This window comes from Phyllostomus hastatus, unplaced genomic scaffold (genome assembly GCF_019186645.2).
Source record: "Phyllostomus hastatus isolate PE091 unplaced genomic scaffold, TTU_PhHast_1.1 phas_scaffold_93, whole genome shotgun sequence".
In the NCBI taxonomy this organism is placed as follows: domain Eukaryota; kingdom Metazoa; phylum Chordata; class Mammalia; order Chiroptera; family Phyllostomidae; genus Phyllostomus; species Phyllostomus hastatus.
In genome coordinates, this window is record NW_025334042.1 from 23,856,014 (window position 1) to 23,875,474 (window position 19,461).

At 43.4% G+C, this 19,461-nt stretch overlaps 1 protein-coding gene across 10 annotated transcripts in view; it reads right to left on the reverse strand.

The window, feature by feature from the left end:
- Positions 1–417: 417 nt before the first annotated feature.
- The window catches only part of PCED1B (PC-esterase domain containing 1B), a 120,846-nt gene continuing 101,802 nt past the window's right edge, over positions 418–19,461 (reverse strand). For 7 of the 10 annotated variants that reach the window (XM_045829264.1, XM_045829262.1, XM_045829260.1 and 4 more), the window contains one exon: positions 418–2,023. In XM_045829264.1, the coding sequence (XP_045685220.1) occupies positions 679–2,023 (1,345 nt within the window). In that variant the 3' untranslated portion in view covers positions 418–678. Of the gene's footprint in view, positions 2,024–9,048; positions 9,142–13,928; positions 14,142–19,461 lie in introns of all 10 variants that reach the window. The other 3 variants (XM_045829266.1, XM_045829268.1, XM_045829267.1) reach the window with 3 other exon arrangements.

The window sequence follows — 19,461 nt, forward strand, 5'->3', positions numbered from 1 at the left end:
GACGTTAATATAAACTAAAACCAGTATAAACTAAGAGAAGCCAGTAGAGGACTGATAATCTGTGTGACCTGGAACAAGTCACTCACCTCTCCCGGACTGTTTCCTTGTTTGTAAATGGTAGTTCCATTTTATGTTTTTAGTTCCCCGGTTCTAAAATACAATGATTTATTTAGGAATCTCTGGAAAACATGATTACAAAAAGTTAATTTTAAAAATTTATCCAATCCATTTCATGGAAACTTTCAGAACTGGTTTAGACAAAATCACTCCGAGTAGTTTATCACGTAAACGTCATGACTACTTATCTGCCCCTGCTCTCACAAAGCTAGTTGGTTCACGGAAGGGAGAAGCACCATTAAATATAGCTACACACAAAACCCACAGCTACTTTTATAAAACAACTTTTTAATTTCCATTTTCTGTTTACAAAAAGACAAAGAGAACAGGGAGTGCATGAGCGGCAGGAATAACACCTGGTCAGCCCCAGAGTGTGGAGGAAGAGGCCACGGCCAACAAGGTTGGGTCAGGCCGCTCTTCCCTGCCATCACTGGTAACAGCAAAGGACCAAAGGAAGTCCAAGTGTGGGTCAACAGCTATGTTAACAAGATCAGTCTGTTAAGCAGAGTCAGATGATCTGTCAAGTCCATGTCCCTGAAGAGGAAAAAGGCCCAAGTCTGCCTAATGAGGCCTTGGCTCGGGGTGGGCTCGGGCCTGTCTCCTGTAAGACTTGGGCGGCTGTCTCCAGGGGGCATAGGGGCCATGAGGTACGTTCTGGGGAAAACCCCTATGAACCACAGGGGCCCACTGCTGATGATAGGGTGTGTGTTCAGGGACCCTTGGAGGCTGGTGATCAAACATAAATCCACCTTCGAAGTCAAATCCTGCCTGGGTAGATGAGGGGCCATCTGAATGGGAATGGTTAAAGAATTGATCTGACTGGAAAGACAGGTCTGAGGCATCTTGGGAACCCTGCAAGAAGTGAGGTCTTCTTGTTGTGTGACAGGGAATGGGAAGAGGCTGTGGGGGCAGGGGTGGGGGCAGGGGTACGTAGGGACCTGGGTAAGGGAGCAGAGAGTGCTGCCTGGGAGAAAATGATGGGGATGGTAGTAAGGCCTGTCGTTTCCTGCTGGTCTGGGACTGTCTCTCAACCTCCTGTTCAGGTCGACTCCTGATCAACTGGCCCACAGGTTGGCGGCAGGGCAGGTCCACACCCCAGGCATCAGCCATGTGGGCCAACAGCAGCTGGGAGAGGTGTCGGTGCGCCCATTGGTTCCAATGGACCCCGTCTCCCTGCCGGTGCACTTCTGCATGGCGAAAGTGGAAGTGCAAGTCCAACACATCAAAATTGTGCTTCTGTGCCTCGACAAAGCTGTAGAAGTTGGCTTCAATCACCTTTTTTTTCAGGCCCAAGGACAAGGATGACTGCTTCCTTGGGAGGAAGCCCCCGGTGATCTTCTCACCCACGGGCATGGCCGTGTTCCACACTAGGAGGCATGACTCAGGCAGCACCTCGACCAGGTGCCTGAACAGGTTCTCCAGGTTCTTCCGGTAGCTGCTAAAGGAGTCCTTCCCATACCTGGAGATGTCCCAGAGACAGGAGTTAATGATGACCACGTCTGGCGAGTGCTCACTAGACTGCAGCTCTTTCAAGATGCCCTGGACATAGCTGTTGTACACACGTGTGAGGAAGTAGAAGCGCACCAGATGGTGGCTGGTGCAGAACTCCCGGACTTCACGGTAGTTGGTGCCGTTGTGCATGGCAGCCTTCTGGCCTCCATTCACCAGCTTGTCCTGTTCGAAGCTCAGCTCCCCCTTGACCTTGAGCTGCTTGTAAGTAAGCAGGTCATCCTTTTGCAGCAGGAGCACCAGGTCCTTGTACACAGACCTCTGGACAGAGTCTCCCAGGATGACGACAAACTTGTTGTGGAGCAGCTGCTGCACTTCCAAGGACTGCAGGTGGGCCATGATGCCCAGGTCAAGTGGCCTAGCTCCTTCCTTTGCACGTGGGTGGGTCTGCAGATAGCTAGGACAGAAGGAAAGAGCAGCTGGGAGGAACGAACAGCCCGGGCAGGCAGGCCCTCTGTGTGGTTAAGACTCAGGACCAGGGATGAAGTTTTGGCCTGGGAAACCCTCAGGGCAGAACTCCACCACCTTAAGGCTGAGAGAGAGGACAGAGCAAGAAGGGAGCCTGGAGTCGGAAGCCCTGCTTGGCCTGGCCTTAACTTGGGCTGGGACTTGACCTCTGAACTGCCTGTGGCTGCTCTTGGAAACCCGGGTTCTACCTAGCCAGGAGGGGCCAACCCGGCCTGCCCTCCCCCACTGCTGGTACAAAGGGCCACTGGGAAGGCTGCCCAGACGTCTGACAACTGGAGAATGGTTAAGTTAGACAACTCTGAAGCTGCTTACCAATGAATGTGAGTAAGCAAAACCATGGAGAATGCCTGTGGTATGTTAAGAGGAGGAAGTTACAGACCACATGTGTGCCCCGTATTGCTGAAACTACATGAAATAGATATGCATAGATAACACTGAAGAAAACATGCAGAAGCAGAGTTTTTAATAGTAGAATGGATGAATCACTTTCCTCTTTTTTGGTAAATATATTTTATATAATCTTATATTACTTTTAATAACTTAAGAAGAATTCAAATGGAAAGCAACATAAAGTAAGAGTACCTGTACCAATAGGTCTTATACAAAAGAAATAACCTTGGGCCTGGTTGGTGTGGCTCAGTGGATTGAGTGCTGGCCTGCGAACCAAAGGGTTGCTGGATCGATTCCCAGTCAGGGCACCTGCCTGGGTTTCAGGCCAGGTCCCCAGTGTGGGGCGTGCAAGAGGCAACCACACATTAATGTTTCTCTCCTTCTCTTTCTTCTTCCCTTCTCCTCTCTAAAAATAAGTAAAATCTTTTAAAAAGAGAGAGAAATAACATTGGAGATAACTCACGTGTGTTTCTGCTATAATACTCTTTGCTTTCCATTTGAAAACCAGAACATGCTACCCTCAAGTATGCCCCTTTGGGATAAGGATGATTTTGAGCTGAAGGCAACTAAGAATCAGCAGACTCAGGGAGAGTTCTCTGCACTCCCCTCATCTGCCTAAAAGCAGTGTATAGATGCCCCTTTGGTTGGGGGAAAGGCCCCTCCCTCAACCAAAGAGGAGTCAAGGAGGAAGGCAGGGAGGGGTTAACACCAAGATGAGTTTTCCTGTAGAGACCTTACCAAAATAGCCAGGATTTTCCATCCATTTCCCCATACGGTTGCTAGTCACTTCCCCACAATTTCTCATCCCCTAAAGCCCAAACCCTTTTTCCTTTGTCAAAATGGTATATAAACTCCTGAATGTTTCTTTGAGTTTCATTTCTTTTCTATGAACTCTAGTGCACTTAAATATTAATAACAATTGTGTGCCTTTTCTCTGGCTAACCTGTCTCTTGTTAGTTTAAGCACAGGGCCCCAGAAACCGAACTTAAGAGGCAGAGGAGAAGTTTTTCCTCCCCAGCATATTGAATAAAATGTTGAGTTGTGAAACTCATCTTCACAACTTCAGATGAAGTTTATGTCAAGTTGCCATTTACAGCCATATGTACTGATGAATAAAAGGTAGAAACACACTTCAATGCTACTAACAAATCTCAGATGAGGAGGAAGATGGCATCCACCGCATGCACTTACATAGAAGCCATTACAATCCACTGTGGCTTTGCTTCTGTAGGCTTTTATGCATTAATACACATTTTAATAGGTGTGTGTGGAGAACTATTATTAAATGACATTCAGTTTTTAAAAGCTATACTATTTGTGGTTTTAAATGGGTACAAATACAAAAGTAAAACCACAAAAATGGATAGATTAGGAGTTGCCTTAAGACAACAGAAAATATTGGCTTAATTTTCTTCCGAAGAACTTCCATTAAAAAAAAAAAGTAGCACCCTGACTGGTGTGGCTTAGTTGGTTGGGCGTCGTCCTGTAAACCTAAAGAGCTTGGGTTTGATTCCCAGCCAGGGCACAAATCTTAAAAAACAAACAAAAACACCTTAGGATTTAGCTAACTGTGGTGCAATAAAATAAAACTTAATTAAAGAAAACCCCAAATCCCACTAACTTCTACTAAATGCACCACATCGAGGATATAAAATGAGTCAAACTTGGTCTTTTCCTTCACAGGCAGATTAGAAATATTCATTGATAACTGGAACACAAAGTGGAGATTGCTAACTGCCATGAAAACAGGTGTCTTTGTGAACAGTATCTGTACACCCCAGACCCGTCTCCAAAGTGCAAAGCGCTGGGGAAGCCCTCTTCTGGGTGTTTCCAGGGCTCTCGCGCCATCCAGCCCTGTGTGCCCTCTTTGGGCTGGCACCGTGGTCACAGGTTGGGCCTCGTCCTCCAGGGTATCAAACACCAACAACTGCTCCCGTTAGAGTTCTCTCCCCGAGGGTGGCCAACCTAATAACCTGCAGCTGTCTCTTTCTGTGCTATTTTTTTTAAAAATATTTCATTTATTTATTTTTAGAGAGAGGGGAAGCGAAGGTAAAAGGGAAGGAGAGAAACATCAATGTGTGAAACACTGATCAGTTGCCTCTTGCACAACCCAACTGGGGACCTGGCCCGCAACCCAGGCATGTGCCCTGACTGGGAATCGAACCAGCGACCCTTCGGTTGGCAGGATGATGCCCAATTTGCTGAGCACACCAGTGAGAGCTCCTTCAGGGCTATTTTGCTTAAATGGTCTAATGGATTCTTTCTCTGGATATGAAGAGCCTTAGATTTGGGCTCAGTAGATGAGTCCAAATGCAGTGGGAAAGGGAGGCACTTAGAATACTACTGGTGAAGATCACTGTTCCTGAAGCCACTCTGTAGGTTTCAACCCCAACTCTTCCATGTGCTAGCTCTTAGTCCTCGGGCAAGTCATTTAGCCTTTCTCTGACTTGAGTTCTTCATCTGTGCAACGGGACTTACAGTGCCCCCTTCATAAATTTGATGTGAGGATTAACCATAATATTTAGAACAATGCCCGACAAGCAGTAAGCATGGATGAGAGTTACTATTATTACTGAGCAGGTTTCGGAACACCAGGTTAACCATCTGTAAAAAGGAGATTACAGTATTTCTGCTGCCTGCCTAGCAGGATTCAGCGAAGATCAAATGAAATGATGGAAGTGAAAGATTTTGAATAAAACAAAATTACTGTTTATTGAATGGCTACTGGATGGTAGGTGTTTTACAAATGTTATTCTATATATAGACCAATCCTTATTATTCACCTTTTCTAGGGAAGAATATTGATTGATGGAGCTAAAACTTAAAACCCCTGACTCTCAAATCTGTCTCTGTAGAAACCTCCTTTTGACTAGAACCCCCTGCAGGCTAGTCTCAATCCTAACGCGTGGCTCAAGTCAGGGGGATGAGATAGGATGAGGGTCTTCCGGTGTGCCTCCATGTTCAGGCAGGCGACCACTACTCTGCCTGCTCAGGAGGGGCGGTCCATGTGTACTCGGGTGTGTGTGTGGGGGGGGGGGGTTAGTAAGGGTGGAAGTGGGTGTGTGTGTAAATAGGAGTATACTTTTTTCATCCCATTCCATAATCTCAGGTGAGAGACATGCAAAAATTAAAAAGTCAAACATCCATCTAAGAATGTATTGTTCTGCAGTGGAACATGTAGGTAGGACTGTAAAAAAGAAGAGGGAATAACTGAGAAGAAGCACTCCAGTTAGGAAGTTCGTGAAGTTCTAGATAGAGAATGTGACAACTGTAACAGGATTAACAAATCAGACACCCTCAGGACTATTGTGGGAAAGAATCCTTTAAGCTCAGATGTCAAACATTAAAAACAAAACCAACCTAAAAAAAGGAGGGGTGTTTGGGGCATGGGTGAGAGCAGAAAACAATTTGGAGAGCTAAATCTCCTCTCATCTTAAAAAAACAAACAAACAAACAAACTGTCAGTTACTCCTAAATATTTTCAAAGCACTTCTCAATGAAAACAACAACAACAACAACAACAACAACAACAACAACAACAAAAACAAAAAACCAAACCTGAAGCAAAAGGGGATTTGAAAACAAGTCAGTGGTGTTTTGGTGTTTTTAGGTTACACTTCTTTCCTTGCTTCAAGCTTGCTAAACTCACTCGTTTTGTTAGCTATTTTATAGATAGAGTGCCTCATCCATTCGCTCGTTCTTTTTTCCATTCATTCAGTAAGGATCACCAAGAACCAGATACTGTGCAAGATGGAAGGAGTAAGTATGAAAATGCAGTCTCTTCTCTCAAGAAGAGGGGTGTGGAGCCCTGGCTGGTATGACTCAGTGGATTGAGCGTGGGCTGTGAACCGAAGGGTCCCAGTTCGATTCCCAGCCAGGGCACACGCCTGTGTTGCGGGCCAGGTCCCCAGTACCAGGCACATGAGAGATAACCACACTTCTTTCCCTCTTTTTCTCCCTCTCTTCCCCTCTCTGTAAAAATGAATAAATAAAATCTTAAAAAAAAAGAAGGGTATGGAAAAGGACATGTGAAACATTAAAGGAGGAGCTGGCAGCTGGAACCGATGTATGTATAAGTGCCAAAGCCTGTAGGAAAGGCCAGGGGAGAGAGGAGGTGTATGGGAAGATCACTGCAATCCGGGATTCCATCATCCAGTGAAAACCAGTGTTTACAGAGTCTCGGGATGATTCCTCAAGTCATGATTATAGGTAGTACCACGTTTTTCTGTTTTCAAAGTAAAATTTGGCTTTTGGATAAAGCTCTGGCAGAAATATGCATTAATAATGGCTGCTACTATAATAAATTGCTTTCAAGCATCTTGCTTAGATTACTGTTTGGGGATAATTAATTTTTTAATAGTTTCATAAGCCATGACTTATAAATCATTGAGTACTGCTTTATAACTATCACAAAACAAACACATAGCATTTGTTTTCCATAAGTCAATGTGTAGTAGTAATTAGGCTAATTTTTTCTTTTCTTATTGATGTTTAGTTACAAGAAGAGTGACACATTTAATAGGGCAGTAGCTCCAGAGGCCCTGTAGTGAGGTCTTAAATCACAGAGGTAATCACTAACAATTAGGATGTTGTTCCAATTGATTAGTTGTAGGAAATGCTTGTAACTGGTTTAAAAGTTTCTTGCATATGACTAACCATTTTAATGCAACATTATATTAGGAGTATAAATAGCTCATCTCCTTCAAACTGCACTTTTGGTGGTCAAATCAATATTTTGAACTTTCCAAGATCCCCTTAAATTCTGTGAAATAGATGGTACAAATAAGAAAATAAATATTTTTCATGAACTTAACAACTTAGGTACATGTTGGCATTGCTTAGAAAACTAAGTGAAATTTAAACTTCTCAAAAATTAAACTGCATGTCACATATAGTTTTCAGAAAGAAAAATAAAAAAGCAAACAATTCTTAACCCCTTTTTGGGAAAGGTTACTGAATGGCCTGTGGATTGGGGATTGATTTGGTATGAGTCAGTGACTATTCACTCCTCTGCACAACTTGAAAATGGGGGGGAATTCAGGCCTACTATTTTAAAAAGAGGTTTTAAGAACAATTTTTAAAAAAATACATAAAAGTACTGTGAGATACTGTTAAATAATGCAACAAAAAATTATTTCCAAAAAGCCATTGGAAAGACTGATTCCAAACCCCTACCCTCCATAACCTCACCTCTAAAATAGGCCTCAGTTCTGCAGCCCATTAAGTTTTTCAGTAAAAATTCAGTGAAAATTCAGAGAACACCTGTGTCTACTCGGGGTGGTGACAGCTGTCGCTGTGCAAATCTGACTCACACCTCCACAACCTTCACGGTTCCTCTACCTCAGCCTTCAATCACCCGACCCCACCCTACCATAGGGACCATGGGGCCCACATTTCTAACTTGGTGGTTCAGTTAGTTCTAAACATAATCTGAACTTTCACATATCTGTGACATAAATGGAACACTGAAAATGCAATAGGGATCTTCCCGTTTTTCTTGTGGAGTCAGGAATCTCCAAGGACCTATTCAATCTGTATCTGTTTCACCTCTATCAGGTCGAGATCTTAAATCTGTGACTCTTTTGCAATGAAAAAATCAACAGAGGAATTTCACACACTTTGCGAGTCTAAAAATTCCCAAGTTTAAACATCCTTAAGGCAGTTTATTTATCCACAATAACAGTCTAATGTAAAAATTTCAGTTGGTTAGAGGCTGGTCCCGACACCCCGAGGCTGTGGGTTCTATTTCCTGCCAGGGCACATACAAGAACCAACCAACGAATACGTGAATAAGTGGAACAACAAATTGATGTTTTTCTCGTTCTTTTTTCCCTTCCCCTCTCTCTCTCTAAAATCAATAAATAAAAATTTAAAAAATTTTCAGTGGGCTATAGAAATGCAGGAGACATTCTTTGTAGACATTCTTTGTAAATAAAGTTGGGTTCCTAATACCTAGTATGCAAGTAACTTCTATAAAAGCAAAAGATAAACTAGGGAGCCTTTAATTGAATAGCTCCACTTAAAAAAATTTCTTTTTAACAGAAGGATTTATTAAAGTAAAAAATCAGTTCACATAAACAACACGACTGGCTGTGACAAACTTCCACATTATGGTCTCAAACCATTAATTAAAAGACATTTGTTAACTTCCCTCCTATTCCTCTCTGACGAGAATGAAAGATATTGGAAGGCAGGGACCCGGCTTTCACTTCCAGGAAACTCTGAAGTCAGACTTGAACTCTGGCCCCGAACAGCTGTGCGCTCTCGGGTTAGCTGCCCAGCATTCGGAGCCAGTTTTCGTTGGCATCAAACAGAGGTTTCATCACCGACCACACTGAGTAACAGTGAAGATAAAGAGGGATCACGCCAAAATCTATCAGGGGCGTAGTACAGGGCCTGCCATGCGTTAGGCACCTTCAAACCTCCGCCCCTGCAACCGCTCCCTCCTGGGACTCGAGAGAAAACCGGAGTCCACAGGCAACAAGCTCCTCGCTTACTCCCCTCCCTCACACCTCCAAACCCAGAGACCCCCTTTTCCTCCCTCCCACAGAGGCAGGGCTGTACCTCCTCAGACGTAGGTGGTCCTCGGCTCGAAGGTAGTCCCCAGCTCAGGTAGCTCGTCCTCTAGTGCCTCAGACTCTTTGCTCCAGGAGGTCCCTGCGGCGAGGGGGTAATTATGCATTCCACTTTTTCTTCAGTCTCCTCAGGCTGGCTCCTTGCGTAAGCATTAAATACATTCTAGTTTCTTCGAGAAAAAAGGAAACTTCTTGGACTCCACCTCCAGGACAGTCCTATCTTTTGCCTTCCCTTCAAGGCCACTTCTTAAAAAGACTTGTTTGTACTGGCTGAGTCCGGGTCCTCACCTCCTACTTACTCTTTCTTTTTTTTTTTTATACTTTTATTTGGCTTCCAGCTCCATCAAACCGAAGACATGTTTGTCAGTAAATCACCAGTGACTTTCTTGTTGCTCCTTTCAATGGCCATTTCTAGGTCCTGGTCGAATCCGCAGCATTCCCAGCTCTGGGGGCAGGAACACCAGTGGTGGCTCCCCTCTGAACAACTACTGCAGAGCCTGACGCCCACCTCTCCTCTCTCGCCTTCCTTGCTGTCCTCTGTGCGTTTCTCTTGCTCTGGCAACTCCCCAAATGTTGGTCTTTTTCAAGGCCCACTAATCGACTCCTTTCTTCTTTTCTTCCACATTCCTTCCCTCGGTAGGTTCACCCACTCTCCCAGCATCCGTCAATACGCTGGTCAAAAATGCCTGTTTGCCTCCAACGCTCCTGATTTGCCCTTGTTTTCCCAGCATAAGTCATAGCTTCCCTCCCCCACCACCAAATCCCGGTTTGGATGCAAATAAATTATATGGTCCCCTTATCAATTACCATTTGTATGCAGATGACTCTGAGTTGAGGCAATAAAGCACAGTGGCTGAGAGGGTGGGCCCTAGGGTCAGCCCCCTGGGTTTATATCCTGCTCCTCTATTGACTAGCCGCCGAGGCTCTGGCCAGGTTAAGTAATCCCTCCGCACTTCAGGTTCCTCGTCAAAAAATTAGGAACTATACTAGGGATTTCTCAAGAAGTGAGGGTTAAATCAGCACGAGGCCTGCCACATTTTCTAGTGCTCGATAAACCTAGCTAGCCCAAACTCGTCTCCTGAGTTCCAGACATACTCAGGTTAAGTACAATAAAGTTCTAAGGCAGCCGGGAGGGGAAGGGCAAAGAGTAATCCAGTCTGCACGGGCCTCTTATCACTTCTAAATTCCCTAGATGCCCATTTGTCCTCCCAGCAAACTGTGGCTGAATTCCTCAGATAATTCTCCTGTGACCTTTGAACGCTTGTCCTACAGGTAACTATTGATTCTTAGTGGGAAGGAAGGCAGCGTTTTCTTGCTGTGCGTTTTTGAAGAGGCTGTTATATAATTTGTGCTTGAAACATTGGCGATAAGTAGATGGAAATACTACTTTTGAACTGCCTCAAATCATTTTTATTTTTCATGACTGTGGCTGTTTCCACAATTCCAAAAACATCAAAATGATACTGAGTGACAGCCTGGATATACAACAGTTCAACCATTTCCTGGCAATAAAAAGTAAGGCATAGTTCTTAAAAATAGACTTTAGGGAGGAAGATGGGGTGATTTTGGGAAGCTGAGTTTAGCGAACAATTCCACCTCTGCTTTTAGGTTTTTATGGTTATTTTTTTCTTTCTATAAATTACTTTCAATCCTTCAGAAAGTGTCTTAATTAGAAATACTTTCTAAAATGTTATTTTTTTATCTGTGTTTTCAAATTCTGTGTCTCCACTTTCATTTGAAATGCTAGCATAGCTCCAACAGTTTGCAGTTATAAACTTTGTTTTTTAACCTAGGCTACGACCCTTCCTTCTGTGTAGCTCCCCAAAGCCACGGGGTGAACGACAGAGCTTGTGTGCAAGCAGACAGCTTCTCACCTTTTCATGTTTGCTCTGCAACTCATCATTAAAGGTTCCCTAGCTCCTTCCCCTACTGAAATTCTGCTCGTTCCTTAAGACCTAGTTTTGAGGGGGGACTCGAAAGTTGGAAAATTTTTGTTTAATAATAACAATAAGCTTTAGTAACCCATGCATGTAAAAGTTATTGTTCCAGGAAGCAAAGGTATGACCCACCCTGGCTCCAGGTGACCATAAGCAGTTCCACCCTTGGGCCTTGGGAGGACTGCAAGCAACTCCAGATGGTATCTGAGCCCTTGTGCCCCAGGGTGAGATGACCACCGCCTGGGGCGAGAATGGATTTTTTTTAAATCCAATGAACTTTTCCCTGAATTCCAAACCCCTTACCTACACTTTGTTCTCCTTATCAAAAGGGCCATTTTTAAATGGAATTTAAGACAGTCTGTTCCGGTACAAACCCTCTGTCTTCTCAGATCTGCAGCCATCGATCGGAATAAAGCGCCCTTAGAGTTTCAATCCCTGTCTCTGCTTATTGGGCCTGGTAGGTGACGGGCAGCATGGACACTAGCTTTTCTGGTTACAGTTTAAAATGCAGTTCTGTCTGTGAGCCTTCCCTGTCTTCCCAGACAGAAAAATCTCTCGGTGCTCCGACGGATGCCTGTTAAGCTTGTGGTTCCATTCTGTCCGACGATGAAATGCCCATTTGCTCTCCACTCTAGTCTGTCCTGCTCTTGGATGGCCCGAGTGGGTTTCACTCCTCCTTGTCCCCCTCTTTCCGCATCATAGTCAGCTTTCATTGAGCATTTACTCTGTGCCAGGTCTATTTTATTCTCACAAACCAATGAGGTAGCAACTATTATTATCTTCCTGATATGGATAAATGAACTGAGGCTTGGAGAGGTTATGTAAATAGCCCAAAGTTGCTGGGCTAGTAAAATGCCCAACTGGCCTTTTACTGGCTGTGAATCTTCTTGATTGATTAGGTAAGCTTAAGATTTTGTTTTATTTTGTTTTGTTTTTAGGAGGAAATTCAGCTCCAGAGCCTGAGCTTTTAACCTCGGCTATAAATGTGTTGGAACCTTGAGGAAAAAAAATAGTCTTATCTAGAAAAAGATATTTGTATGTATTTTTCCTTTTTATTATCTGTTGAAAAACGAAACAAAGCAAAGCAATGTTTTGTGTACAGCTTTAAATTCTTCCATGAGAAAACAGAGCAGGTATAAAGTCAACTTGGAGTAGTTTTTATCACTCTGATAGCTAATTTCTACTAATGTGTCAATGGAAAACTCAGTTACTGCACTAAAGCTATATTTTTATACTTATGCTGGCTACTCTAGATTCTAATCAGTGGTTAAATAAAAGGTCCCCATGGCTGAGAAGGAGGGTGATGGGGAGTTAATAATGACTAAGTTGCTTCCAGCTGATGCAGATTGGATTCTGAAATTCTGTCTCCATGGATGGGCACAAAAGCCCATTTAACCAGTGAACATTAGGCTGAGTCAGCAGGCTGGAGTTTCTGCTACCTCCAGAGCTTGCTTTACCACTGTTTTCGTCCTTTAAATGGGAGATGATCTGTATGCTCCTCTAAAGCGATTACATAAAAGAGCTTGTACAAACAAAAAGAACGGAGACAGAATCGTGGATACTGAGAGTGTTTTGATGATTTCCAGATGGGAGGGGGTGTGGGGAAGTGGGTGAAGAGGTGAGGGGATTAAGTACAGATAGGTAGTCACAGAATAACCGTGGGGATGCATAGGAAATGGAGTAGCCAACGAACCTATACATAGGACCCATGGCCATGAACCACGGTGTGGGACAGGACCCATAGACATGAACGATGGCCCAAAGGGGTAGGTGCTGGGTGGAGGGGAAGAGGGGGAAATCAGGACAACTGTAATTGCATATTCAATAAAATATAATAAAAAAAAGCTTGTAAAATGCATATTATTTTTATTGCGGATGTTACTATTAATGATGCAGTTTCTAAGAGCCAGTCTCTGTCTGCCTTGCTCCCTACCCATACTATTTCTTAGAAGGATCTGGAAGACCTGGGCTCCCAATGCTGTGTGTGTTGGCAGCAAGACTGAGGACAACCCCTAGTTTTCAAGCCCTAGAACTGGGCACAGGGCGCGGGGCAAGGTCCAGAAAGTGAGGCAGCCGACAGGAGTCCATGCTGGGGAGATAACATGCAAAGACACCAGGCTTTTCCCAAGTCCTGTCCCCTCCCTTCTGCTCTCGGTGTGGACCCCTGAGCTCCTCTCCTGCCACGTGCTGCACAGCTTCTCCCCAGTCCCTCAGGAACACAACTAAGTCAGCCCCTCAGCACTGCCTGCCTTAGGGTGAACTGTGGAAATCAAAGGAAATGCTCCACAAACTTTACAAATATCAATTATTGCTTTTCTGAGCCACCTCAGCATTTTGGGGGGATGGGATTTAGTAATTAAGGGAGCTTTCCAGTAATGAAGTATTTAACTTATTATTATTTAGTAACACTAATTTAACTTGTTATTTAGTAACATTAGTTGGTATTCACTGCTTGTGTTACACAGTTTACCTGCTTACCTATTTATTCCTCGTAAGAACCCTGTGAAATTGGTACTTTTTTCTCTCCATTTTACACAGTCAAAAATGAAGTTTGGCAGATTGAGTCATCTGCCCGAGGTCACCCATTTTATAAAAAGCAGAGCTGGGAGTTAAAATGATGCCAAACCTTTGTGGTCAACCACAACATACAAGATTACACATGTAACAGATGCTTTGCATCCCTTCTTGTTCACAACCTACCATTTCCTCTCACTGTACGTGTTTAGAGGTTCAGTAGTTTATCAGTCCTTCTCATTAGGAAATAACAGTTGTCTCTTTAGGGCTGTTCAGGTAAGTGGGGGCGGCGTGAAGTGGACTAGGATGGAGATGCCTTCCTACAGAGCGTACCCAAGAAATGAGAATGCCAAGAAAGGCTGGTCAGAAGTACAAAATTAACGCTTAAAATAAAATGGGAAAACTGAAAAGTACTTACTCATTAAAGTAACTGGCGATTTAAAAATGTACCTCTCCGTTGATTCTACATCTCTTTCCTAGAGACTCCCTTCTCAGCTGTGGGTCAGAGCACCAGGTCGAGGAGAGAGCCCAGAGCGTGGGCTACAAGGCAAATACACTCACGTCTGGATGCTGCTAGCACATTCACATGTGTGAGCAGCGTCAGGGGAGACGATGCCATTTCCGGTGGCGTCTGGGGCAAACAGCACGAGTCAGCATTTATTTTCTTGCATTAGGAAGTGGAAGGCTAGTGACCAAAGCGTTAAGACTTGGGCAAATATGAAAACACCAAGTGCAAAATATAGCATATTCCTGGAAGTTGGCTCTGAGCTTGTTTCATTTTGCATTTCTCAGTGATCTGGGTGTAGCTGCTATGGTTCTTCCTTTGTGTTCTTTTCCCAGTTCAGACCCTCTGCTCTCAGGACCCTGGCTCGTGTGGCGTGTTCACCGGCGAAAAACCCTTAGAGCGGGGGAGGAGGGGAAGGTGGTGAGGGGAGAGAAGGGGAAGTGAGAAAAGAGAAATGCGGGAAAGATAAAAGAGTACTCTCTTTTCTAGTTTTTAGAAGTAATAATCCTGGACTTCTGTGTGGTGCTTCTCCCAGCGCCCTGCGGGTGGAACGAGAGCTCACTCTGCAGCTGCAGGGAAGTACGGGCCTGAGTTGCTGGTCTCAGGTAAAGGCAGGAAGCTGCAGGCCAGGACAGCCTTCTGATTCCTCCTCCTGTTCCATTGGAAACCAAGGGGTAACTGGAAGGGGGCAGGGGGACAGGAAGTGGTATTCTGATTGATTAGATATAGATAAGCCTGGAACTTTGTTTTCTTTTCTTTTCTTTGGAAGGATATGATTTGGAGGAGGAGGACTGTCACCTCCCCTACAAATTCCAAGATGAAAGAGGAGGAAATGAATCAGAAGAAAAGAAAAAAAATGAGGGAATAAAGCTTTAAAAACGTTTTTCCCAAACAGTTAACCTTCCATAGGTGTTTTAAACATCGTAGGATACAACATTTCTCCATTACATTAAATGGTATAAAAATAACACGTAAAAGTAACAGATTCCAAAACAATCCTGAAATGCATATGCATGCATGCCCTATGTGCTTAGTTTTTTTTTTTTAATACTATGCTATTTAGGGAAACTGGCCTATCAAGAAAAACATGGTTGTCTTTTCCCAGAAAATGTCATTTTACTTTACTTCATTGACTATGCAATGTGTGGCTTAAAAATTAATTCCACACATTACACATTGTTTCTATCCTCTCATCTACAGCCATTAAATCCAGTTATTTTCCATTTTTCAATTATTGCATCTCAGGGCAGGGTTTCATCTAGAACCCAATTGATAACTTTAGTATTTTAAAATTTAGATCAGTCTATTACATAACTTTGAAAAATTGCCATTATTTGATTGTAGCATATCTGTGAGTTGCAAATGTTTCCATCTCGTTAGATTTCAGCTAGTCTGTATACTGTGAGAATAAAAGAGCAATCTAGGGGAAGATGACTAAAATTTGCATAACCATCACAAGACCAGAGAACAGCCTAGCTGTAATAATGCAAATGATAATCTTGATTATACTTGTTAAATTTAAAGTTGTTTAAGACCAAGAAACACATTTTCTTGGTTCCAAGGACTTATTATGCCACACAGAGACAGCTCCTATTGCTATTCTGGCCCCATTTCATGTTCCACAGCTTGGTGTGCTGGCTTTCTTTCTTATCCACCAAACTTCGCTTTTTCCTAAAGGGTAATGAAGACTTATGTATGTGTAATGTCCTCCACGTAGAATGTGCCGTCTCACAACAGATCCCCCTTTGTAAACTAAGGCGAGCTCTCATTATCATCTTAACTTTGCAGACGGTGAGCCTGAGGCTCTGAGAAAGCTTCAGTGCCAGTCACCCTGATGGAGCTGTGCAGGGACCTGGAGCCCTTCCAGCTGCGGGTGGAGCGTGTCATCTTCGCTGGCCTCTCAGTGGGAGGCCAGACAGGGCACCAGGCCATTATCATCATTCTTAAATTATTTTGCTTATTTTTAGAAGGCATTTAATGCACATGGCACAAAACTTCAAAAGGTACAAGGGGTATGAGTGAGAAGTAAGTCTCCCTCTGCTTCTTGTTCCGTAACCCCGCATTTCCCTCTAGAAGAAATACTGTCATCGGCTGCTTCTTGTCTATCCTACCAGAAATATTCTATATGGATATTATAAATCTCTCTGAAATATTTTATTTCTTCCTTCATAACAGTGATATTTTACCTGAGGAATGAAAAGTGGTCTGATTCTAGATATAATCTGAAGGTAGAGGTGATAGGATTTGCCTAGGGAGAGGAGGTAGGGCGTGAGGAAAAGAGAGACCAGGCTGGCTCCAAGGTTTTCAGCCTGAGCAACAGGACGGATGGAGTTGCATCTACTTAGATGGAGACAATTTTGGATAAACAGGTTTGGGAAGTGGAGGCCCAGTGTCAGGTTTTGGGCCCATTGCATGTGAGATGCCTTGGACACACTGGAATCGGAATGTTGAGAGGGGATTCAGATAGATAAGCCTGGAGGTGAGGGGCAAGGCCGGGGATATTAATTTGGTTTGGATGCTATGGCCAATGGAGAAGGTGAAGCTAGAGCAGGAAGGAGGTCCAGGAACTGAGCCCTGGGGCACTCCAGGGGTAGGTGGTCAGGAAGATGGGAGGGACCTGTGCAGGAGACTGAGAAGGAAGGATCAGTGAAGCAGGAAGAAACTACAAGAGCATGAAGCTCTGGAAGCCGAGAGCAGAAAGTGTTTCAAGGGAGGACGCACAGGAGGGCTTGTCTGTTTCCGAGGTAGTTCATAAGCCAAGAAGGATGTTTGACCATTGGCTGTAATACATCCTGTGGGACTTTGGTGACCTTGACACAGTGGTGGGGACAAAGGCTGATTAGAGTGGTTAAGAGAGAATTGGAGACAGTACCACCCTCCACGAGTTTCACTATAAAGAGAAGCAGAGAATGAGAAGTTAGGTGGAAGGGGAAGTGGGGTTAGGAGAGTTTTATTTTCTTTTATGATGAGAACAATAATAGCATGTTTCTTTGTTTATGGGAATGATTCAGTAAATAGGGAAAACAGATGATGTAGGAGGAATGGGGGGAAATTGCTGAAGTAATGTGCTTGAGTTGGTGAAAGGGTTTGGATCTCGTGCCCAAGTAGAGGGGTTCACCTTGAATAGGTGCTAGGGTGGATCAAGCAGAAAGAGGATGGGGGAGACCCAGTACAGGAGCATAATGCTGGTGAGTGGGTAGGTGTGGAGGTGCCAGCCTGTGGGGGTTTCCTGATTGTGTTTTGTCAGTGAAATAGGCAAACTGGTCAAGGTCACCAGCAGAGAATGAATCTGGGGAAGGAGGTGTTAGAGGTCTGAGGAACACGAAAATAGGAAATACGTGACTAGGAGATGGGAGAGGCTGTAATCACTGAGCAGCAACGAGGCCCACTTAAGCTGGACCCACTCCACCTTATTGGAGCTGAGGGTGCTCAGCATGGATGTTGGGTTTTCTCTAGTCTGTTTCAGCCACATGGGTGCAAGTCTAGAGTAGGAAAAAATTACACTTGGTCAGGACTGGAGTTTTGCCTTTTTGGTTTCTATTCATGTATGTTAATATGCCATTACAAATTTATAATTTATTTTAAGCCATAATTTATTTAAAACCAAACCCATAAAAGCCAGATATTTTAATTAGACAGTGAAAAATACTCTAGACATAAGGGCAAAAATAATGTTCCTTTAATATTAATAACCCTTTCATAGTTCCAGCCACAGATCAATTTAAACTTATCTTCAAAAGCCATTATCATTTTATCCACATTTTCTATTTCAAGGAACACTTATTTTTCTTATCTTCGTGGAATAGAGTGCATCAAGTGGGCCAGAATCAGGCCACAAAATATTTACTTATAAATAAACTTAGTTCGGCCAGCTGGTGTGTGTCTGTGTTCTATGCCTGACTACCTTAAGAAAAAGAACCAAATTTGGCAACTGACAAAACAATATGTGTTTTATTTGCTTGTCTGACTTGAAACAGTTTACATAGTTTTGATAGTTTCTCTTCGGAGCATGTGCAGTTAGCACTTTGAGCACACGTGAGCGCCTTGCTTCTACGGGAGCACAAGCACGTCTCTGACAGTACAGTACGAACTTGGAGACTTGGGATTAGACCTTCTCCTGAGTTCAGTTTAGTGACTGGGCTAAATTCGCTAAGTCAGTACATGCAAACTCTTGCACTGTTGAGCAGCAAGGCATTGGGATTTGGGAGGCTATGGGTGGAGAGGAGCCATATTTTTTGGTATTGCCAGGACGGATAGAGTTTGAGAAGTGAATTTATAAAAGATTCCATTCTGTTAGATTTCTTAAACTTTTCTACAAACTTTCTTAGAATGCTTATGTTTTATGCATGTTCTGTATTCTGTTCCAGTTTAGCTTAGGGTTCAGAGCATGGCCTGCTTGCAGGCAGAAAGAGTTCCGAGTCCCAAGTCTGTAAACCATGAGCTGTGTGATTGGCCAAGTTACTTAATACTCTGGCCCAACTCCAGTGGTGGACATTGAATATGCAAAGTGCTAAGCAGAGTGCAAGGCATTTCATAAATGCTCAGTTTATTGTAAGAAGTAGTATACATACATCCATGCTTTAGTAAAATAAAATATAATCACAAAATTATATTACTAACTTAGTAACATAAAAATGTACTTTAAATGGCTACCACTGAATAAAATGTAACACTGAAAAGTGCCCTGTGGGATGGGCACAACTCGGTGGAGTGGTGTCCTGTTCTGCAGAAACTGGCTGTAAAAGTGGAAGGGGTGACAGAGACCACCCTCAGGCCAAGGGGAGGTCAGTGGCCACCTAAATCACACAGCCAGGCTAACAGCTCAACCTGGATTAAGAGCTGGAGTCCTGAGTCTTGGTCCCACTGTCCCAGCGCCACAGTTCATGAATTGCAGTTAAAAAAAAAAAGTTATAAGCCCTTTTACAAAGAATAATTTAATACACTAGGAGAATTTGGCCTTGAATTACTTAGCAATGTCCCTCATCTCTAAATAATATTAAATTTTATTAGAAGACTCCAAACCACTGGCTTAGTTTTCTGATTCCAGTTCTGCTTCTCTCCCCTCTTTTCTCTTTCTCATTGTTATTACTATCTTAACCATTTTAAGTACATGTTCAGTAGTGTTAAGCATATTCACATTGTTGTGAAACAGATCTCTAGAATTTTTTCATCTTGTAGATCTGAAACTGTATTTCCATTGAACAACAATTCTTCTTTTGCCCCTCTGCCCAGCCCTTGGCAACCACCGTTCTTCTTTCTGTTTATATGAATTTGACTGCTCTATATACTTCATAGAAGGAAATCATGCAGTATTTGTCTTTTTTGTGATTCACTTATTTCACTTAATGTACTGTTCTCACGGTTCACTCATGTCGTAGTATGTGAAAGAGTTTCCTTCCTTTTAAAGGCTGGGTAGAATTTCGTTGTGCAGTTCTCTAAAGATTAC